The 20,973-nt window shown below is 41.9% G+C and overlaps 1 protein-coding gene across 2 annotated transcripts in view; it reads left to right on the forward strand.

The window, feature by feature from the left end:
- AFF4 (ALF transcription elongation factor 4) overlaps window positions 1-20,973 on the forward strand; it is a 100,205-nt gene that overhangs the window by 23,797 nt on the left and 55,435 nt on the right. Inside the window, exons 2-4 of one of the 2 annotated variants that reach the window (XM_075601088.1) lie at window positions 67-159; window positions 11,928-12,054; window positions 14,722-15,498. In XM_075601088.1, coding sequence (XP_075457203.1) covers window positions 11,932-12,054; window positions 14,722-15,498 — 900 coding nt within the window. In that variant the 5' untranslated portion in view covers window positions 67-159; window positions 11,928-11,931. The remainder of the gene's footprint in view (window positions 1-66; window positions 160-11,927; window positions 12,055-14,721; window positions 15,499-20,973) is intronic. The other variant, XM_075601089.1, reaches the window with a different exon arrangement.

Raw genomic sequence — 20,973 nt, forward strand, 5'->3', positions numbered from 1 at the left:
TGAACATGTACCTCTAGTTCTAAACAAATATATTTACGGTGTTGTTTTCCGTCTCTTCCCCAAAAGGTGCAGGCTTGGGAAGGCTAGACTCACCAGACAGAAGCATGGTTGAAGCGGAGGCATTCATTCTGCAAACAATTGGAGAGGTGGTGATTACTGGTATGATCCTAGTCTTTGTCTTTCTCTACCCCTCTCCTTTCTTCTCTCCTCTCCCTTCCTCCCCTCCCATCTCTTACTTTGATTGATGGATTTCATTTGTTTTCCCCAAAGGAATGTGTAAAAAAAAAATCTTATGTAATGCAAGAAAGAACCAAAAAAATGGAACAATGTAAAATACGTTGGTAGTACTCGGAGATAGTGGAAAAGTGAAAAGTCCAGGACAGAACAAAGAGACCAAATTCTCCCTTTAACCAACCTATTGTTATGTAGATATAGGTGTGAGAAGAATGCCAGTAGTAATTATTCATAAAATTGACTTTCCACAATTCAAGCAGTCAATGACCAACCTCGAGTCAAACATTAATTTACAAAGATACTTGCATTTACCTTTGCCCTGGGATTCTAATCAGAGCAACTATTATGATTAAGGCGTTGTCGTTTAAGTATCCTATTTAATCTGTTGGGGTTTTTGCTGAGGTTTTTCAATGCAGCATAGTAAGCCCCTCCAGCAATGTGCACAGCCTGCAAGCCTCCTCTAATTACACCTTTGAAAAAGTTACAGAAAATTGTTGCCTTCCTTATTGCATCTATTATTTAATGGATCTTCCCTTCTAAGCATTTTTGTTTTACTTACATTTTATTGAAAAACAATAACTTTTGCATACATATTTATAACATCACTTATTGGGGGTGGGGGAATAATATGAGAGGATACATATCTGTAATGGGTTGGGTAAGAGGAACATACATATTTTGACATTTACAGGAATTAGTACAGTATAACTTATACAGTCGTGTCTTCATTTATGAACATGGGTTTTTAAAGGAGCAATCCATGTTTTTTTAACCACAGGTATAAAGCAGCTTTGGGGGCCCCCTGCTTTCGGACATACTTGCCTCCAAAGGAAGTGCTGGTTTCTCTGCTTTTCATAACTCCTGCGTCGCCCAGGCCAATAGGAAGCCGCACCAGGTGACGCAGAAGCTTTGAAAAGCGTCTGTTATGTGATCGCTGCTAGCAGAGCGGCTACTGGCACCCCCTACAGAGGTCTGTGTCATGGGACGTAGGGGTTCCCCTGAGCTGAAAAGAATGGGGTTCAGCTCCGGAGACCCCCTGTTTCAATCCTACGGTACAAAAACGGAATTGGAAAAAAAATTGGCAGCTTGGATTGCTGCTCTTAAGGAAATGTAGTAATAGTTGTCTTAAAAACAACAACTTTGTAGTCCATTATTAATTTGCTACAAGGTCTTTAAGAACTATCATAAAAATGAGACATAAGAATTATGCACGATTTTTGGGGCCAACATTAAAAAAATAATTTGAGAATTAGCACACTTGTCTCATAGTAGTTCTCTAAAACTATACACTGATTTTCTTTTATGGCTTTAAATAATCTGGTTCTGGGAGGAGATATGCATATGAGTAAATGGTGTATTACACTTGGCTACAAATCCATGTTTAAGGAAGTTTTCCCTAGAACTGCAGCCTGCTGCAAGTTGCTGTTTTCAGAGCCAAGCCATGGTAACAAAGTGCAGTGCCAGCAACTGATTCAGTGGGGTTGAATGAGTTCCTGGCTTTCTACGTCACTTTAACTCTAGCCAAACTAACACTGTGTGGAGGAGGAATGTCACAGAAACCAGTGTTCATGAGCTCATTGTGGTGTTATTTTTCACATGTCCTGGACTTAAAGGGACAGTCCCGCCTAAGACCAGAGATGGCAGTGACCTGCTTAAGGGGTAACAGTGGGGTGATTTTATTTTTTTTGTGGCTTTTTATAAAATTTTAATTCCCGTAAAGGTATTTTTAATCATTTAAATTTTTTTTTTTTTTTTTTTTTTTTTAAGTTGTTTTGTGAAGATTGCGAGCAGTCACTTTGATGCTTGATTTTCTCCTGGCTATGACTCCCTTTTGTCTGTTGATGCAAGAGTTTGCTCAGCCAAATGCTCATCACTCCTCCCTCCAGGTTTGATCGTCAGATAAGGAAAGGGCGGGGGATAAGGATCAAGAAAACACTTGATTGACAAACATTCCTCTATTCAAAGGCCCCCAAAATAGGAGTCATGCTTAATTTCCAAAGAAACAAAATCCGTCACACATTTGCTTTTAGCACAGATGCATTTGTTTAAGGAAGACGATTACTGTTCATTTGTGTACATGTATTTTGGTCAGATACTAGACATGGTACCTTACATTCTACTTCAATTTTCTAAAGATACTGCATTTACTACTATACCATTCCCCACAGCAGCATAAGAGTTAATAGAACTGCTGGAGCAGCAGGGTACAACGTGACCATAACTTCCTGCTCAGCTAGGATGAGCAAGCAAACATTGTAGGGATTAGGGCTGGGTTCCGACAACCCCATCGGGCCTCACGTGACTGACAAATGCAGCAACGTGTGACAACACACTTCAAGGCTTATTTCTTCTGGGGAAACACCAAAGGAATATCTCCACACTGATTTATAACTGCATAAATGTGGTCTTTTGTTAAAATAATGGCAATTGTGTGTCTATGGATATGGAGTGTTAATTGTGGAGTAGGCTTATATGCAAGAAACGACATGAGCATTTGTTTTCTTGGTGAATTTGGGGCAATAACTGCATTTTTGTGAACTTGCAAGGCAGGTAGTGTCAGCGCATTATTACACACTACTGGCAGTATGACCAATGACTTTCACTAAAAAAGTTAGGCAATCTCCCTTGGAATTCATTAGTCCTTCTTTAAATAACTAAGAAGTGTTAAATGTTTAAAAAAAAAATAATGAAAATATCCAGTATTATTACTTGTATGTACCTTAGATACAACATAATTCTTTAGTCATTCCTTTTCCAAGTATGCTTTATTTCCGAGGCAGCACGTTGATTGGGCATGGTAAGCTGTGCAGCTGTGCGTTTAGGGAGTTGAAGGAATGCTGAGGGCGACACGGGTGAGGGCTTTTCCAAGCCAGGAACTTTTCTACTCCTTGTATGTGTAAGAGAAATAATTGGCCCTGAGGTGTGTCACTCTTAACAATTTAGCTACAGCAGATTATAGCTAACATTGTCTTCACTGTTTTAATAGTTATATAAAATTGCTGTCTGCCTCCTAACTTGGAGGACAGCATGGAATATATATGGTTACGGTAGGTAGATTGTTGCAACGTTGTGCTCTTTGGATTTGAGGAATCTTGCAGTGACTGGTATTGCATAGTGTTACCTGTGTTATCCAATGCTGTATGTGTAACTTCTGGGGGAATTAAACATTTTCTTTCGGGCAAGCAAAGCACTTGTAAGAGTTGTACAGTATTGGTTATTTGTTTAGTGTAGGGATTCCCAACATGTTGGTACTTGAGGTGTGCTGGTGTAATGGGCTCATATTGCTGCTGGTGAGGAGGACACGGTTAAGGTGGAAAAAACACTGAAGGTGTTCATTTATACATTTTGTGTAAACCTAAGATTGATTAAACATATAGGTGTGGATATGATGCAAGTTAGGTAGTGTATCCATGGAATGGCCTCATAAGAGACGGAAGCTAGTAGAGTACAAGCATTCAAAACTGCTTGGGACTGACACGAGTATCCTCAATATAGATCAACTATAAGCAATGTTGGTGGTGCAAGTGGTACTTACCTGCTGTTGATTTGTATTGTTCAATTACAACTTGACTTTAAAAAGATAGCAGTCCGGGAAGTTTCTTTGTTAGGGTGAACAAAGTATGGTCGGGTAACCATTGCTGCAATCGCATTATTTCACAGAGGACCAATCAGAGAGCTTCCCACCTCACAAGCCATTTGGTTGCTGTAGAAAATACTCTAGAGACAACGGCGGTTAAGACGCACACTTCTAGAAGATAATTTGTTTCCTAGTAAAACCACAGTTTTGAGAAGTCCTTGTACCATGAAGTAATGTGCAGCTGTGTGCTCACTTAGCAGGTAGTCCAACAAAGGTCCTGTAATGGACTGATGCTTTAACATGCATGCATGTCTTCTTAAGCAAGCAGGCATGCTACTAAGCCCAATATGTTGTTTTTACAAATTACTTTTTCTTTTACCATCCTCATCACATTTAATGTAATTTAAGCCCTTTTAAAGTCATCCATTATTTGGCTTCAAAGCTGAAAAAGTGAAATATGTACTGATTATTGTCACTGCTGTAAATACTAAAAAACAAGATTCAAATCCCAGTGTCTGCTCACCTTGTGTCATTCACTTCATCTCCCCGTGTCTCAAGCATGGAAATTATAAGATCTACAGGCTAGGAACGAAGTGTGCCTGCAAAATTGTATGTACAGCCCTGTCTGTGTACATTGGCTGCATTATGTAAGCTACGACATTACTAAATGTGGCACAATTAACAATAGTTCCATTACTTGTTAGGATCATTATAGAACTCTTCACTTCTGGGCATTTTATATAGTAGACCGGAAGTGGATCCTCACGGGGGAAGAGTAAGCGGTGCACGGCAGCAAAAAAAAGATAACTCTGAATCGCTCCAAATGAAAGATAAAAAATGATTTATTTGGCCGATGACAACATAATAAAATCGGATATGAATTGGCAGAGAACTCTGATGCGTTTCGCGCATAGGTGCGCTTCGTCAGCAAGTTTTTACTGAGGATTGAAACCATAAATAGCACTCTCAAGCGGAAGTTCCACCCCCTGTGTTCCTCCTGTAATAGGTATATCAGATGATTCGGGGGATCAAGTGGCGGCACCTCAGATGGGAGGCCACATTGCATTAGACCAGCGGTGTGCAAACTGAGGGGTGCGACCCCCTGGGGGGGGTGTCAGACAGTGGGGGGAGCGGGGTTTACAGAGGCCCCGCTCGCTTCCCGAAGGCACTTAAATTAAGTGCCGGGGGAGCTTCAGGGCCTCTGTAAACCTAACTTACCTTGGCTCCGGCGGCTTCTCATGCGCGTCATCCTGGCAGAGCGGCATCAAATGACGCCGCAAGGTCATGTGACCATGGCAATGTGACGTCATGATGCCGGTGAGGGGACCGCTGCCAGGGGGGCGCAGGGAAAAAAAGTTTGCGCCCCCCTGCATTAGATAAACAAAAAAATAATAATACAATTGCGGCATGAATTCACCAGAAATATATAAAAGAGAAAACATTTAAAAAGGTCAGTGCGTATATCTCCAACCCTGGGAGCATTATTGACTGTACTCTAAAATTCCACCACACCATATGGTTGTCCGGATTGATCTTTATTTCATGAATACTTACAACCTATGGTTGTTGTTGGTATACTTTGAAGCATTGGTTTTTGGGAGCTTTGCTTCCTTTTTTCTTGTTACTTTTTATAGTACTCTTCATTCCACTTACTAGTTAGCGAGGAATAAGAGAGAAAGATTGTGTCCTTTGAAATCTGGCATGGTTTAATTTTTATTATGGCTTAAAGTAGTAGTGTGATGGGTATTCCATAAGGAAAGGTCCCATGCATTGCATGTCTCTTCCGGTTTTATCTTGAGCACACAGTTGCTTGGATATCTGGAGGATTTCTATTTCAGCTGCTGAATCCTAAAACACCTAATTTAATGCATTTGATGTGTGTATGTGAAGGCTTTCGCACGCGCATCATCCTAGCATAAATTATGTAAAAATGCAGGACTGTATTAGCAAAAATCCCAGGCAATACTGTAGAATGCCTGCAAATGAATAGCCCTAGAAATGCATGAAGTGGCAAGTGCTCTTGATTTAGCATGTTGATGTAAGTAGTCTCAGGGAAGGATGCAGCTTAAAAGCAGCTATTCACTCTGCTTACCATAAGAAAATAAATGTTTCCTTGTGTTTATTTTTTTTCATTTTTTTTACAATCGTATTAAGGAATATTGCACAAGAAATGAAAGTTTTGAAAAAAGTATTTAAAAAGACAAAAGTTGTCAAACAAAAATAATGCAAACTAGGACTGTGTCCATTTCCTTGCACTTGGTGTAATCATAAAAACAGTCTGTGCACGGAAACTGATCATACCAAAATATTGACTTATTTGTTTATCCGGACAATAAGGATTTTGAAGGCAGAAAAAAATAACGTTGGGACAAAAACTCAGAAGAATAAGTTTGAATGCATTCTTATGTTCGGGGGAGGGCATCACCCCAGTGGGGTATAAAGCCAAGATGTTTCGGGTCTCCAGGAAGGACCGTTTATCAGCAAAGTACTGTAGATGCATTCACTCATGTTCTACGTTTTTTTTTCTCTCCCAAATTACATATACTCCGGGAGGACGAATAAAAGTGATTGATTTTTTGTTTGTATAATCAGTTTGTGCGTGGTCTGTTACTTTTATTGTTTTTACCATTGCAAAGTAATGTTGCTGCAGTTTTTAGCAATTGCACCTTTTCTATGTTCTGTTTAATTTCTAGAAATATCAGATAATTTTTTCTCTATTCTGCCATCCACACTCATTGTGACAGAGTTTGCCATGTTAACAGCTGATATCAGGGACATTAGAAATGGATCAGCACAACATAAGCAATTTTTTATGTAGATTGATTGCTATGTTAAAGCAGCAATCTCACCTACTTGTTTATTTTTTTTAGTGTTCGAACCAGGAATTTTGTTTGCACTTAACTTTATTTTTTCCCTCCCCCCATCATTTCTGGTTTACAACCAGTTTTTACTGCACTGTAGCACACACAGAAGCACACAGTGTTCCTAGATCTTAACCCCTTTGGTACGGCATACATGTCATGGGTCACATGTACCATTGTTTTGTTTGCTCTTTTCTCTACGCAGCGGAGGAAATACAAAGAACACAGTATAAAATTGGTAGTGTAGGTAACTGCTGACGGGGTCTCCTTTCACGTGGTTATGGGTTTGACATGGTATGGCCAAACGATTGAATTATGACCCCTACTTATGAGAATAGAGAACCCATATGGAAATAAAAAAACAATAAAAAAAACACACATTACACTTATTTTTTATTTTTTTAATTATGTGTTTGCACAGGTTTGGTGCTGGTTTCACCCCCCCCCCCTTTTTATTTTTTAGTGAATTAAACATTATCATAAATGAGCCATTATTGGTGAAACTAAAATGTGAAAAGTCTGGGAATGTAGGTTTAGCAGTTTTGAACCCATAACACTGCTTTTGTGCTCTAAAAATAAATAACTACAAAGTTGTAATGTTTGCTTCAGCTCTCCAGAGTTGGGTGTGTCAATGATTTACGTTGTTTATAGTTTATTATAATTCCTTATACTTAAATCGGGCAGTTTGCTGCAAATATATGCTGCCGAACAGGAAGATTGTGTTGCAAGGCAGCTAATAAAACGGGCAGTAATACATGATTTGAACGACGGTATAATTACTCTTCTAACATTTTAAGCAAGTGGAGCAAATAAACATTGAAATTGACGACAGATGAGACACTTCACTCATCATTTTTAAGTTGCGGCAAAGCTTTACACCTTTTCATTGAAGAAGTACCTCACTGGGTTTACTTTGTGTTCCACCCTAAAGTCTTTCTGCCATTGCTCATATTTTGAGCCCTCCAGTGTGTGTGTGTGTGTGTGTGTGTGTACACATTATCTGAAAGCTCTTCATTTATACCCTTGTTTGGGAGTTATTCGCACCACAATAATTTGAACAAAAGCAAAAAAGGGATTGGCAATTTGCCTGTAAAAAAATAAAATGTAAATGCTCAACAGTGTGATCCCACAAATTTAAGTAATAATTGTAAAAACTTTGCAAAGCATGTGTTTAACATGAAAGATCTAAAGAGCATTTCCATATATTGAATAAAAGGCCACACTGCTAACTCGAACACATCAGTAGTACCAGTTTGCTTTGCTTCTGTAAGGGACCCCCCCCATTAATCATGGCCATGGACACTTCATGGATTGCAGCAGCATTGGAGTCACTGGAGTGTTCATCGGAAGCCAACAGTTTCGCAATCATTCCTAAGGGATGACTCGATAAGCATCAACCTGAGGCTTCCCTTAAACCTTTGTATTAATTTTACTGCAACCGTAGTGCTGCTACTTATGTATTGAACTATTCCTGTTGTAACATCAGGTGTTCATTTTGTGGGCTAGAAATGGAAAGTAGCGAGTGCTTGGCTTGACACTGACGTCACAGGGTGTTTGCATGGAGGGTGGGTGACACAAATGTGTGGTAATGGTTATGACGCTTAGAGGGTGTGGGCTTCGTCTAGGATAACCCAGAGAGTGGAAAAGTTGCTTACAAGCTTGCTGCGTGAAACTGGCTAATTCCAGAACCACCTTTTGAATTTCAGATATAGTTTTTAATTTGATGATAGGGCAACTCCACTGATTACTGTTTGTGGCTTAGATTGCCAACCAAGTATCACTTGTACATGACGTGCTCCCTCTTAATTTAAAAAAATTAAATGGTGTTTGGGCAAATGCCTTTATTTCATTGTGATTCCCATTACAAGTTGTAAAATTGATACATTTATTTGCGTACAATATACTTCCCAACAGGGCTGGGGTGTGTGTGTGGTGCACGGGGGACGACAGCCAGGACTGCTGTCCTGGCCCCCTGCCCGAACATTAATTCTCAGCGGGGCCCTGAGATGCAGCAGGGAGGTCCGAGGAGGGAAATCCCTATTGCTGTAGAGCCTCTGTAGGAGGGCGGGGCCTCAAGTAGAGCAGCATGGGACTGGAACTGCAGCCTGAGAGAAAGGTGAGAGGCAGACAGAGACACAGAGACACAGAGACACAGAGACACAGAGACACAGAGACACAGAGACACAGAGACACAGAGACACGAGTGGGGAGGAGTGAGATAGGGGGAAGGAAAGGAGAAAAAGATACTGGGAAAAGAAACATTGTTTAGAGAATGATATAGGGTGATTAAATAAATAGAATGGCACCAGAGAACAGGGAGGAAAGACATGAGGGGGTAATAAGTTAAATAGATGAGGGGAGGACAGAGAATTAGATGAACAATGTAAGAATAGAAGGACATGCTGGGGTGGGAGCGTACAGAGAGACCAGGGGAGGGAAGACATGCTGGGGGGAGGGGGAGGGGTGAGGGAGAGAAGGAAGAGAAGGAAGAGAGATGCTGTGGGGCAGAGGAGAGAGACAATTGAAGGTTAGAGAATGACATGAAGGGGGAAAATAAGAGCGCCAAGGAGGGAAGAGAAAGACGTAGGAAAGAAATAGATGAGGGTGAAATGAAATCGAGAAACACAGTTGAACGAACGAATAAAAAGTCAAAGAATGAGACATACTGGAGGGGGGGGGGGAGACATGTGAGGTAAAAGAGAGAAATACACGAGGGGAGAACAGACACTGAAAGGGAAAAGATGGAATGACCTACAGGGTGTCAGAGAGAGAGAGACTGACTCAGACTAGGGGGAAAAGGAGAGGACGACAGGGGGGGGGGGACAAAGACATGGTGGGGCAAAGTAGACCGAATGATTGTAACATTTGCAGGGGCACATTCTTCAAATTTGTCTGGGCCCCCAAAATTCTCTTGGTGACCCTGCTCCCCAAACACATTCACGTTCTTTTTTACCATTTTCTGCTTACCAAGAATTGCTGCTAGAATTCCCTGGGACCTTGTTACAGGTTTCTCTGGGAGTAACAGCTGTGATTGAGTGTTTATCCCTTTGTCAGTTGTCGTGCCTGTGAAAGGTTTGTGGTTGCTCAGAGGAATTTCTTCCCAGTACGCTTCAGCATTACCTCTCTGTCTAAAATTAGCAGCGTGGCTTTGAGTCATTGGTTTCATGAAGTCAGGAGGTATCGTTTTAGCCTCTTCTGGAAGTGCCCACAACATACAGGAAACAGTTTGGGGTGGGGGGTTCATTAAACTATCATAGTTCAATTAAAAAAACACCCCCCCCCCCATCTGACTGTCTACACTCGTATTCGCCTAAACAGCTGATTCTGGAGTTAATTTGAGTTACTGCTTTTCCTTGCTCTCTTTACACTGGAGGTGGCTGGCATTTTGATGGCGTGCGTTCTGGGACTCTGTTTTACAAAAGTTAGAATGATGTTGCCGACAGCGCACAACAATACTGACAGTAGAGACCCCAAGGAATGCTGGAACAAGAACACGGCTGTTTTCTAGTTGTATTGTTGCTCATTGAGTATTATAATATATTTCTAGGGCAAATTAGACAGAACATTGTTTTTATTTTTGTTAACTTGTTTGGTTGGCTGAATCTTTTTTTTAAACTTGTTTTAGTTGGAACAGTACTCAGTATTTTATTCCTGTCTATGTAGAAGGGCTATGAAAGGTTAATTATATAATGTGTATATAGAATCTCAGCTTGTTTAGCGCTTGCCTATCCTTGCTGATATGCAAAGAACATCATTGACAAGTACAATACTGTAAGGCTACACTTATAGTGCCGGCGGCGGTGACGTCACGCAGTTGCTGGAAAAATCAAATTGACTTGACAGCCAGTGACCGCGCCGTCACATTGCTTCTACTATAAGCGCACGCGACGGCGGCAATACATTTGTTTTGCCGCAATGTTGCATCGCCGGCACTTTAAGCGCAGCCTATTGCATATGTGAGATGGAAACCCTTTTACTGTGTGTTGTGCAATAGTGTGAGGCTCCTCTAAATTTGTCATTTCAATAGTTATTCGTTCGTTAATATAGTGATTGGTTCAATTGAAATGTTTAGAAAATGCATCCTCAACTTTTCCTACTGGCAACAGGAGTACATTGAAAACGAGAGGTAACTCTCAATGTATTACTTCCTGGTAAAATATTTTATAAATAAAATAAATTATGATTTTGCTATATTTGAAAGAAGATCTGATGCTCTGCTTTTTACAGGACGTTGTTATACACACCCTGTGTGTAATTGAGTGCTACGCATAAATGGATTAGAACTGGTGATTGACTTTCTGGCATGTTACGTTGACATGTCAGGTTATTTGAACCATTACTTAACAATGCCCAGTCAGTATTTTCATAGATTAAATTTACCAGTGCACAATAGTTTGTGGATTTTATGATTTTTTTCACTTGTACACCGATCAAAAAGAGTAGTTGATTGGCTGATTGCTACCCAATTATTAATGTTTCCTATTTAAATAATTTCCCAGTTTGGAAAAGAAGTTTTGAGTGGAATGTGGGCTCCTGCACAGAAGACCTGGGGTTATGTTTGCGCCAGATATGGCCACGAGTAGGAGTGTACTAAGCTGCACAGCACTCCCACTCATCTTGACATGAACCAATGAGACCTGCGGATTTTATAAGGCCGAAACTGTGCTTCTTTTTTCTTTATAAATATAATTGGATGGAAAGGCAAAATAATCTATTCTGTTAATCACTTTTTGCGAAGTCTGTCTTCATGAGGTTTTGTAAAAGTTTCAAGCTGCTAAAAAAAATGGCAGTCACAATTCAGCCTAAAGAAACATAAGAAAATAACTTTCAAGGGTTGCACTTTAACTTTCCTGCAGCTGTTATTTCCACCATATGTTTGGGAAGCATTTTCAGGCAAACCTAAAACTGTCCCTGAAGTAAAGGTCTGAGCTACGTGATCTTGAAAACACTTACTTCTGCACCCTTATCCGTTTCTCTTCTTTTGCAACGTTCACCAACAAATAGTTGTACATCTAGGGTAGTGCAGTTACATGAAATAAGTTATTGGTCTATCTCATTCTAGAACTAAAGGCATCATTCCTTTATTTATTTTTTAATACTCTAAACATTTTCACTTGGTAAATTTCCCTCTAGCTGTAGAATTCTAGAAACTAGTTTGTCATAAAATAAAAAATTTTCCAGCCTCTTGATTTTTGTTTTTGTTATTCTTAAATGCCAAGTTTCTCTCTTGTGATGAGATTTCCATTTTTCTCTAGCAATATGAACCGTGAAGATCGGAACGTGCTGCGTATGAAAGAAAGGGAAAGGCGAAATCAAGAAATCCAGCAGGGCGAAGAGGCCTTTCCATCTAACTCACCACTTTTTCCTGAACCATATAAAGTTGTAAGTCTATCCTTCATACAATATATGAAGAATGCAATATGAGAAACCGGAAGTATGTTTATAAATACATATGCGCAATATAGATATTAAAACGCGCAGATTATTAAAGGTTTTATTTAGAGTTGCATCCGCATTACATTTAGAATTTGAAAAAGTTATAATAAAGTAAAGCTTGTGAGTACTTTGCAGACTTGTCTGCTGCCTAAGGCATGTATTATACTAAGCGTGTGCACGCACACGGCAATGACAAATGCCTGTCTTCCTACAACATTGTATCCACTGCCGACACAAGCACGGCAGACAGCGTTGGCGCGGCAGCTTGATGGAAATACAAAGAAATTTGTATTTTCGAGGAGCTGGCTCACAGTGTCACGGTAATCAGTGAGCCTACCTTTGGGATGTCATAGCCACACCTCCTAGCCGCACGCATCATTGTTTGGCCTATAGACACAAAACGCGTGCAGCGTTGTGCGAGCGCCCGCGCTTGGTATAATACATGCCTAACTGTTGTGGCGTTTACATGAGATTTAGTGCTTTTGTTTTGTTGTTGTGACTTCTTGTCTAGTGATGGTTACTTTCATATCTTGTTCTCTCAGGCAAACTTTTATTACTTGTTCTTTCTTGCTCTTTAATGTGTATTGTGTTGACAGTGCCTGCCAGTGATTGATTACATAGTTATCAGGGCAGGGATTTCACCAGGTCCATTGTTGGCTGTGTGATTGTTTGAGGTGTGAAAATGCATTGTGCTATTCTAAACTAATTTGCACATTCATTAGTGCCTCTGTTCAATATTAACTACAAATGTAATGAGAGCAATTCAAGCCCCTTCTTGCAGACCTTACCCCACTTGATATTCCATTCCCTAGAGCAGTGATTCCTAATGGGGGGTTCGGGAACCCCTACGGGTTCGTAAGGTGTCTCCAGGGACTTCACCAATAAAGTATGTAATTACGGATCCAGGCAGTATAGGTTCCAGAGCCCGTGTGGGGATTGTGAATTTAGTAAGACCCCAAACTGAAACTTCACGTGGGCTACATAGCTGCCAATGACAGCAGGAGTTTCCAATGTCGCTCCTTTCAATGCTTTGCATCCACAGCGGCAAGGCGTTGTGGGGCGTGATTTTGGAAGCTCCCGCAGTTAATGACTGCTATACCACATATGCTATCTGCACACACGGACGTGTGTGTTTTCCCCACATGTTCAGGATACTATACTACCGGTGATTGGTGAACCAGCTTTGTTAGCAATAATCTGATAGGCAATAAGATTTATCAGTGACGGGTTCGCGGAACAATATTTTGAAGCTGTGGGTGCACAATGTAAAAAAGTGTTTGGGAACCACTGCCCTAGAGGTAGAATGGTTTAATTGCTCCACGTTTGAGCGACGGGTTGATCCAGCCAAGTTTGTTTGTTTTTCCTTTTTAGATGCTTTCTGTAGCCTTTTGTTCCCAATGTGGAACTTGAGAATAATACAACATCAATGGTTCAGCCTGTTTTCCATGCTTGGAAATATATAGTCTGTTAATACCAAGGCAGAGGAAGTAAATTACCCACTCACAGTGCTGTCACTGGATTTTAAAATCAGGGATTACCTGCACGTTAGTGCTGCTACCCAGCCCGAATAGTTTTCTGAAATCCACTAATACATTTGCTGCCAGAGAACCAATTTCCAAACACTACTGAAATATTCAACATTGTTCTAAATTTTTTCTTAATTGTAAGTGAGAAACTTATGTTTATTCACACGGCATAAATTTACTAAAAGGCAGATTATGCTAGAATGCTTCAGCCTGAAAAAATAGAAATACTGTACTTGTGGGGAAAAAAAACCATGTAACAGGTAGAATTCCGACTGCTCTAATATTTTACCCAAAATAATAAATTCCAGGATTATTTATTAAAAAAAAAAATATTTATTATTTTTAACGGGGTGGATTAACGTAGATTTAGTAAGATTACCAATTTAGAAAACAAAGATTAGTGCACACGCCATCTCAGCATAAATCTAATGTATTCCTTCCGTTCTGATGTCTGTTGGCGCTTCCTTCTGACCTCGCCCACATCACCTTCTGTTCTTTTTCTGTTATTCGTATAAACAACATGACAAGGAGACAGCAATAATATATCAACTCATTCCTTACGTTTTTTTTTTTACGCAGTTTTGCTATGATTATGAGAGCTTTGTGCTCATAGAAATGCAAAGGAAAATGCAAATAAGATTTTGTTGCACTAGGAATCCAGCACACTTAAAAAGTGGGTGGAATTTTTATCGGCAGGTCAACCTACTGTACAAAGATGTTTTTGGGGGGATAAATCTGTCTTTATGTATTCTACGTATTGATTACTGGTGTAATTATAGAATGCTTTTGTGTACTTTTGCAGAAGCTATTTTCTGTACTTGAGGTATTTTGGTTTAAAACTGGCTGTGTGTTCAGAATCCTTTTAAGCAAAGATTGTGATGCACCCTGCAAATACCTACGTAATGTGGATGTCAATATAAAATCATGGAACATATTTATCTTAGAACAGATTTCAGATGTTGAGATTTACCTATTGATTATTTTTAGCTGTTACATTTTAGACGATGGAGATATAGATACATTAAAAAAAAAAATCTATATATACATTTTTTTATTTTCACACTTCTACATTTTTTGTTTCTCTTAGACAAGCAAGGAAGATAAACTATCAAGTCGTATCCAGAGCATGCTGGGAAACTACGATGAAATGAAGGAAATGATAAGTGACCGTTCTTTGCAAAAACTAGTTGCGATTCCCAAGCCAACAGTTCCACCACCGCCGCCGGATGATAAATCGGCACAGGGTTTCTTTGGAGAACAGAGACACGGTAGCTCCCACCAGAGTAGTAAATGGACTCCAGTTGGTCCCGCACCTAGCACTTCTTCTCAGTCCCAGAAACGGTCCTCATCCAGTGCACAGGGTGGACACAGCAGGACCAGTGGTGGTAACAGCACCAGCAGTAGCAGTCAAAGGCACGACAGAGAGTCCTACAGCAGCAGTCGTAAAAAAGGCCAGCACGGGTCAGAACACTCTAAATCTCGCTCGATAAGCCCTGGCAAGCAGTCTGCATTAAGCTCTGGTCATTCCCGGTCTCACGGGAATGATCACCATAGCAAGGAACGGCAGCGCTCCAAATCGCCAAGGGACCCTGATGCTAACTGGGACTCGCCTTCTCGCGCACCTTCGTTCTCAAGTGGGCAGCACTCCAGCCAGGCATTTCCCCCATCTCTGATGTTAAAGTCTAGTTCAATGCTGCAGAAGCCTACAGCCTATGTACGGCCCATGGACGGGCCAGAGTCTATGGAACCAAAGCTGTCCACTGAACACTACAGCAGTCAGTCTCATGGCAATAGCATGAGTGAGCTAAAGCCGAATAGCAAAGCACATCTAACAAAACTTAAGATACCTTCCCAGCCGCTGGATGTAAGTCAACACATTTTGCTTGTTTCTGCTTTGTATCTGGGGTAACAACCTTATCTGCCACCCTATTTACTAATCTTGCATATCTTAGTCTTTGAAACCCTTAAGACAGCAGTGCTACTTACCTGGTCACTTTTATAATGGGCACCATTTGAGAACTCCGTTCTTGGTACCTAGGCTCCTGTTACCTTCCTGATGTATATATGTTTTATATAGCACCCACAGTGTACTTGGCGCTTTCCAAAAAGAAACAATTCAGGCATACCCCGGTTTAAGGACACTCACTTTAAGTACACTCGCGAGTAAGGACATATCGCTCAATAGGCAAACTGCAGCTCGCGCATGCGCCCGTCAGCACATCCTGAACAGCAATACCGGCTCCCTACCTGTACCAAAGCTGTGCGCAAGCGGGGAGACTATAGAGCCGGTTATAAATGTGTTATTTACATAAGTTATGCACGTATATGACGATTGCAGTACAGTACATGCATCGATAAGTGAGAGAAAGGTAGTGCTTCACGTTAAGTATGTTTTCGCTTTACATACATGCGCTGGAACCATTGCGTACGTTAATGCGGGGTATGCCTATACTGTACAGTGAATTATAAAACCATAAATGCTGCAAACAAAGTCCAAAAACAGGGAAGGAAATTCCTGCCCCAGAGAGCTGCTCACTGTTATGTTGGGAGACTGAGACAGCAGGTGAGGGATTAAGTGCAGTAGATGGCAGTGCTTGGCCACAATGATTGGTAGGAGTGGCTGTGGGTGTGGGACAGTAGCCATGAGTCTAGGCTATTGAAATACTTAATTTAAGAGGAGTTTTAAGGTTTGACTTAAAGGTGGGGAAAGAAGGTGTTTTGCGTAAATGGAATATGAGGGAGTTCCACAGGTAAGGAGCAGTAAGGGAAAAAGGTGTAAAGAAAATGAGCAGTAGAGGTAGAAAGGAAACTAGCAGGGGCCTAACGAGCGATCAGAGTTGATAACTATATATCGAGGGGAGAGCCTTGAAAGTAAGGTGGAGAACTTAGTAGGTGATCTGAAATTTGATGGGAAGCCATCAGAAAGGGATTTAAGGAGGAGATGAGTAGAGATTTTTGGGAGAAATTGCAAAGGAGAAAGGTGAGACATAGAGCCTTTTAGCAATATGTTACAATAGCTGGGACGGGAGAGGATAAGGGCATGCTTTAGAGTTTTAGCATTAGATTGGCAGATGAAACGGCAGATCTTGGCAATATTATGGAGGAAGTGACACATTATAGCCATACCGAGAAGGGATGGTAGGTGTCAAATGTCACTCGTAGGTAATATATTTTGGCGACAGGATAGATGGAAGTACTGTCTTCTGTGATGGAAAAGGGGGATTTTGTGCCAGGTTTTAGTGCAAATTGGAGCTCCATTTTAAACATACGAAGTAATGGGGTGGATGGATATATCTGCGCATCATCTGCATAGAGCTAATACATAAGACCAAAAGAGTTGATAAGGCCACAGTTTGTGTGTGTCCCAGAACAGAGTTCTGAGGTACACCAATCGACAGATCAACAGGAGACGAAAGACATGTTGGCAGAGACCAAAAATGTGCAATGGAAGAGGTATGATGAGAACCAGGATAGAACTTTGTTTGCAGATAAGAGCGCTTAGAATATAAAGTGATCAACCGTATCGAAGGTAGCAGAAAGATGGAGGAGGATAAATAGGGGAAAATTACCATGGGATTTTGCTTCGTGTAGATGGATCATTTGCTATTTTAATGAGCACAGTCTGAGTGAGCTGTATTGTATTGTATGTCTTTATTTATATAGCGCCATTAATGTACATAGCGCTTCACAGTAGTAATACATGTGGTAATAAAATAAATAACAGATAATATAAATAACAGATCATGGGAATAAGTGCTTCAGACATACTGTAAAAGTAACATTAAGGAAGGAGTCCCTGCTCCGAGGAGCTTACAATCTAATTGGTAGGTAGGGAGAATGTACAGAGACCGTAGGAGGGAATTCTAGTAAGTGCGTCTGCAGGGGGCCAAGCTTTATGTATCATGTGTTCAGAATATCCACAGTGCTATTCATATGCTTCTTTAAGCAAGTGGGTCTTAAAGGTGGATAGAGAGGGTGCAAGTCGGGTACTGAGGGGAAGGGCATTCCAGAGGTGTGGGGCAGTCAGTGAAAAAGGTTTAAGGCGGGAGAGGGCTTTAGATACAAAGGGGGTAGAAAGAAGACATCCTTGAGAAGAACGCAAGAGTCTGGATGGTGCATAACGAGAAATTAGGGCTGAGATGTAAGGAGGGACAGAAGAGTGTAAAGCTTTAAAAGTGAGGAGAAGAATGGAGTGTGAGATGCGGGATTTGATCGGAAGCCAGGAGAGGGATTTCAGGAGGGGAGATGCTGAGACAGATCTAGGAAAGAGTAGAGTGATTCTGGCAGCAGCGTTTAGGATAGATTGTAGGGGAGACAGGTGAGAGGCAGGAAGGCCGGACTGCAGGAGGTTACAGTAATCAAGACGGGAGAGAATGAGGGCCTGTGTCAGTTTTAGCAGTCGAGCAACAGAGGAAAGGGTGTATCTTTGTTATATTGCGGAGGAAAAAGCGACAGGTTTTAGAAATGTTTTGAATGTGAGGGGCGAATGTGAGAGAGGTGTCGAGTGTGACCCCTAGGCAGCGTGCTTGGGCTACTGGGTGAATGATCGTAGTTCCAACAGTAATGTGGAAGGAGGTAGTAGGGCCAGGTTTGGGAGGAAGTATGAGGAGCTCTGTTTTAGCCATGTTGAGTTTAAGGCGGCGGAGGGCCATCCAGGATGATATAGCAGAGAGACATTCAGAAACTTTGGTTTGTACAGCAGGTGTAAGGTCGGGTGTTGAAAATTATATTTGTGTGTCGTCAGCATAGAGGTGATAATTAAACCCAAAAGATGTTATTAGGTCACCTAGAGGAGTGTGTACAGAGAAAAAAGAAGAGGTCCCAGGACAGAGCCCTGGGGTAACCCCACAGAGAGATCAATAGAGGAGGAGGAGGTGTTAGCAGAAGACACAAAGTACGATGGGAGAGGTAGGATGAGATCCAGGATAGAGCTTTGTTCCGAATACCAAGAGTATGGAGAATGTGAAGGAGAAGAGGGTGGTCCATGGTGTGAAATGCTGCAGAGAGGTAGAGTAATATGAGCAGAGTGTAATGACCTCTGTCTTTAGCAGCATGGAGGTCGTCAGTTATTTTAGTGAGGGCTGTTTCCGTGGAGTGAGCAGTGCGGAAGCCAGATTGTAGAGGGTCTAGGAGAGAATAGGTGTTGAGAAAGTGGAGCAAGCGAGAGAATACAAGACGTTCAAGGAGTTTAGAGGCAAAAGGCAGGAGGGAGACAGGTCGATAGTTAGAAAGACAGGTAGGGTCAAGCTTGCTGTTTTTGAGTAATGGCATGACTGTTGCATGTTTGAAGGAGGAGGGAAAGGTTCCAGAGCAGAGGGAGGCGTTAAAAATGTGTGTGAGCGTAGGGATTATAGTAGGAGCTAGAGGTTTTAGGAGATGGGAGGGAATTGGGTCAAGAGGGCAAGTGGTAGAGGGAGAAGAGACGATCAACAGCAACACATCCTTCTCTGAGACAGTGGAAAAAGAGTCAAGGAAGGCAGGAGGAGAGTTAGGAAGAGGTGTAGGATGGGAGGAAGAAACAGAGTGGATGTTCTGACGTGTGGATTCCACCTTTTCCTTAAAATAGTCAGCAAAGTTTTGAGCGGAGATGGAGAGGCAGCTGAGGGTGGTTTGAGTAGAGTATCAAAGACAGAGAACAGTCGGCGTTGGTTAGACTTGTGCATGTTGATTAGTGAAGAAAAGTAGGCTTGTTTAGCTTGTGAGAGGGCAGAGTTGAAACAGGATAGCATAAATTTGTAGTGAAGGAAGTCTACGAGAGTATGAGATTTCCTTCAGAGGCGTTCAGAGGAACGAGTGGAGGAACGCAGCATGCGCGTGTGGGAATTTAGCCAGGGTCTAGGGTTAGAAGGGCGAGTGCGGCAGAGAGAAAGCGGCGCATGTAGATCAAGAGAGGAGGACAAGGCAGAGTTGTAGTTCCTGACCAGGTTGTCAGGGTCTGTAGCAGAGCTGAGAGAGGAGAGGGAGGAGCGTAAAGTGGACTCAAAGTCAGGTAAGTGAATAGAGCGCAGGTTTCTGCAGAACCGGGGGGGGAGGTGGAGAAGGGGAGAAGCGAGATAGAGAGAATGAGATGAGGTGATGGTCAGAGAGAGGAAAAGGGGAAATGGAGAAATCGGAGAGAGAGAAGTTTTTAGTGAAAACAAGGTCTAAGTAGTGGCCATCCTTGTGGGTGCTGGCTGCAGTCCACTGTTGAAGGCCAAAAGAAGAGGTTAGAGATAGAGAGAGGGGTCATCAATGTGGAAATTGAAGTCCCCAAGGAGAAGAACAGGGGAGTCTGAGGAGAGAAAGAAAGAGAGCCAGGATTCAAAGTGAGAGAGAAAGGCAGAAGGGGGATGAGTAGAGGTAGGTGGGCGATAGATGACCGCCACATGGACAGGGAGAGGAGAGAAGATCTGGACAGTGTGAACCTCAAAGGAGGGAAAAGCAAGAGAGGGGGGAATAGAAAGGGTTCGGTAACGGCAGAGAGAGGAGAGCAGGAGCCCCACACCTCCACCCCTGCCATCAGGGCGCGGAGTGTGGGAGAAGGAAAGGCCACCATAGGAGAGGGCAGCTTCTTGAGCAGTGTCAGACTGAGTGAGCCAGGTCTCAGTTATAGCAAATAGGAGCAGAGAGTGAGAGAGAAAGAAGTCATGCACAGAGAGGAACTTGTTAGAGAGGGAGCGAGCATTCCAAAGGACACAGGAGAAAGGGAGAGAGGAGGGAGGGTGGCAGCGGATGGGTATGAGGTTGGAGGGGTTAACACCAGAGGAGTAGAAGTTGCATGTGGGAGGCGAGGACGAGAACACTTAGAAATAAGGCACCGAGCAGGTTTGGGAGAGATATCCCCAGAAGCAAGGAGGCGAAGCATGGAAAGAAAGAGAATGGGTGAGGATGATTTGTAGGGGTGTGTTTTAGTGCAGGGTGTATAGCTGTGTGGTGTCAGAGGGCGCAGGTAAGAAAGGAGTTCATGTGGTGAAAGCCAGATTGTAAATTGTCCAGGAGGCCATGGAAATGAAGGACATTGATCATACAGGAGAACACGAGACCTTCTAGCCATTTTTTTCAGGGATATGAGGTGATAGTAAATAAGTCAGGTAGAGTCTGGTGTTTTTTGAGACGAAATGGTGTTGCCATCCCATGCTTAACAGAGGGAGAAGTTCCATAGTGCAGGAAGGAATTGAAGCTATGCTTGAGTGGGAACTAAGATTGAGCAATAGTGCTGATAAAGTGTGAGGGAATGGAATGGAGGGTAGAAGGAGAAGAGCAACTCAGATTAGAAACTACTAGCACTCCTTAACCGGAGAAAACGAGTAGAGGAGAAGATGGTTTAGAGAGAAGGCTCTGGCTGTTCAAACACTTATTG

Source organism: Ascaphus truei, chromosome 5 (assembly GCF_040206685.1).
Source record: "Ascaphus truei isolate aAscTru1 chromosome 5, aAscTru1.hap1, whole genome shotgun sequence".
NCBI lineage: Eukaryota > Metazoa > Chordata > Amphibia > Anura > Ascaphidae > Ascaphus > Ascaphus truei.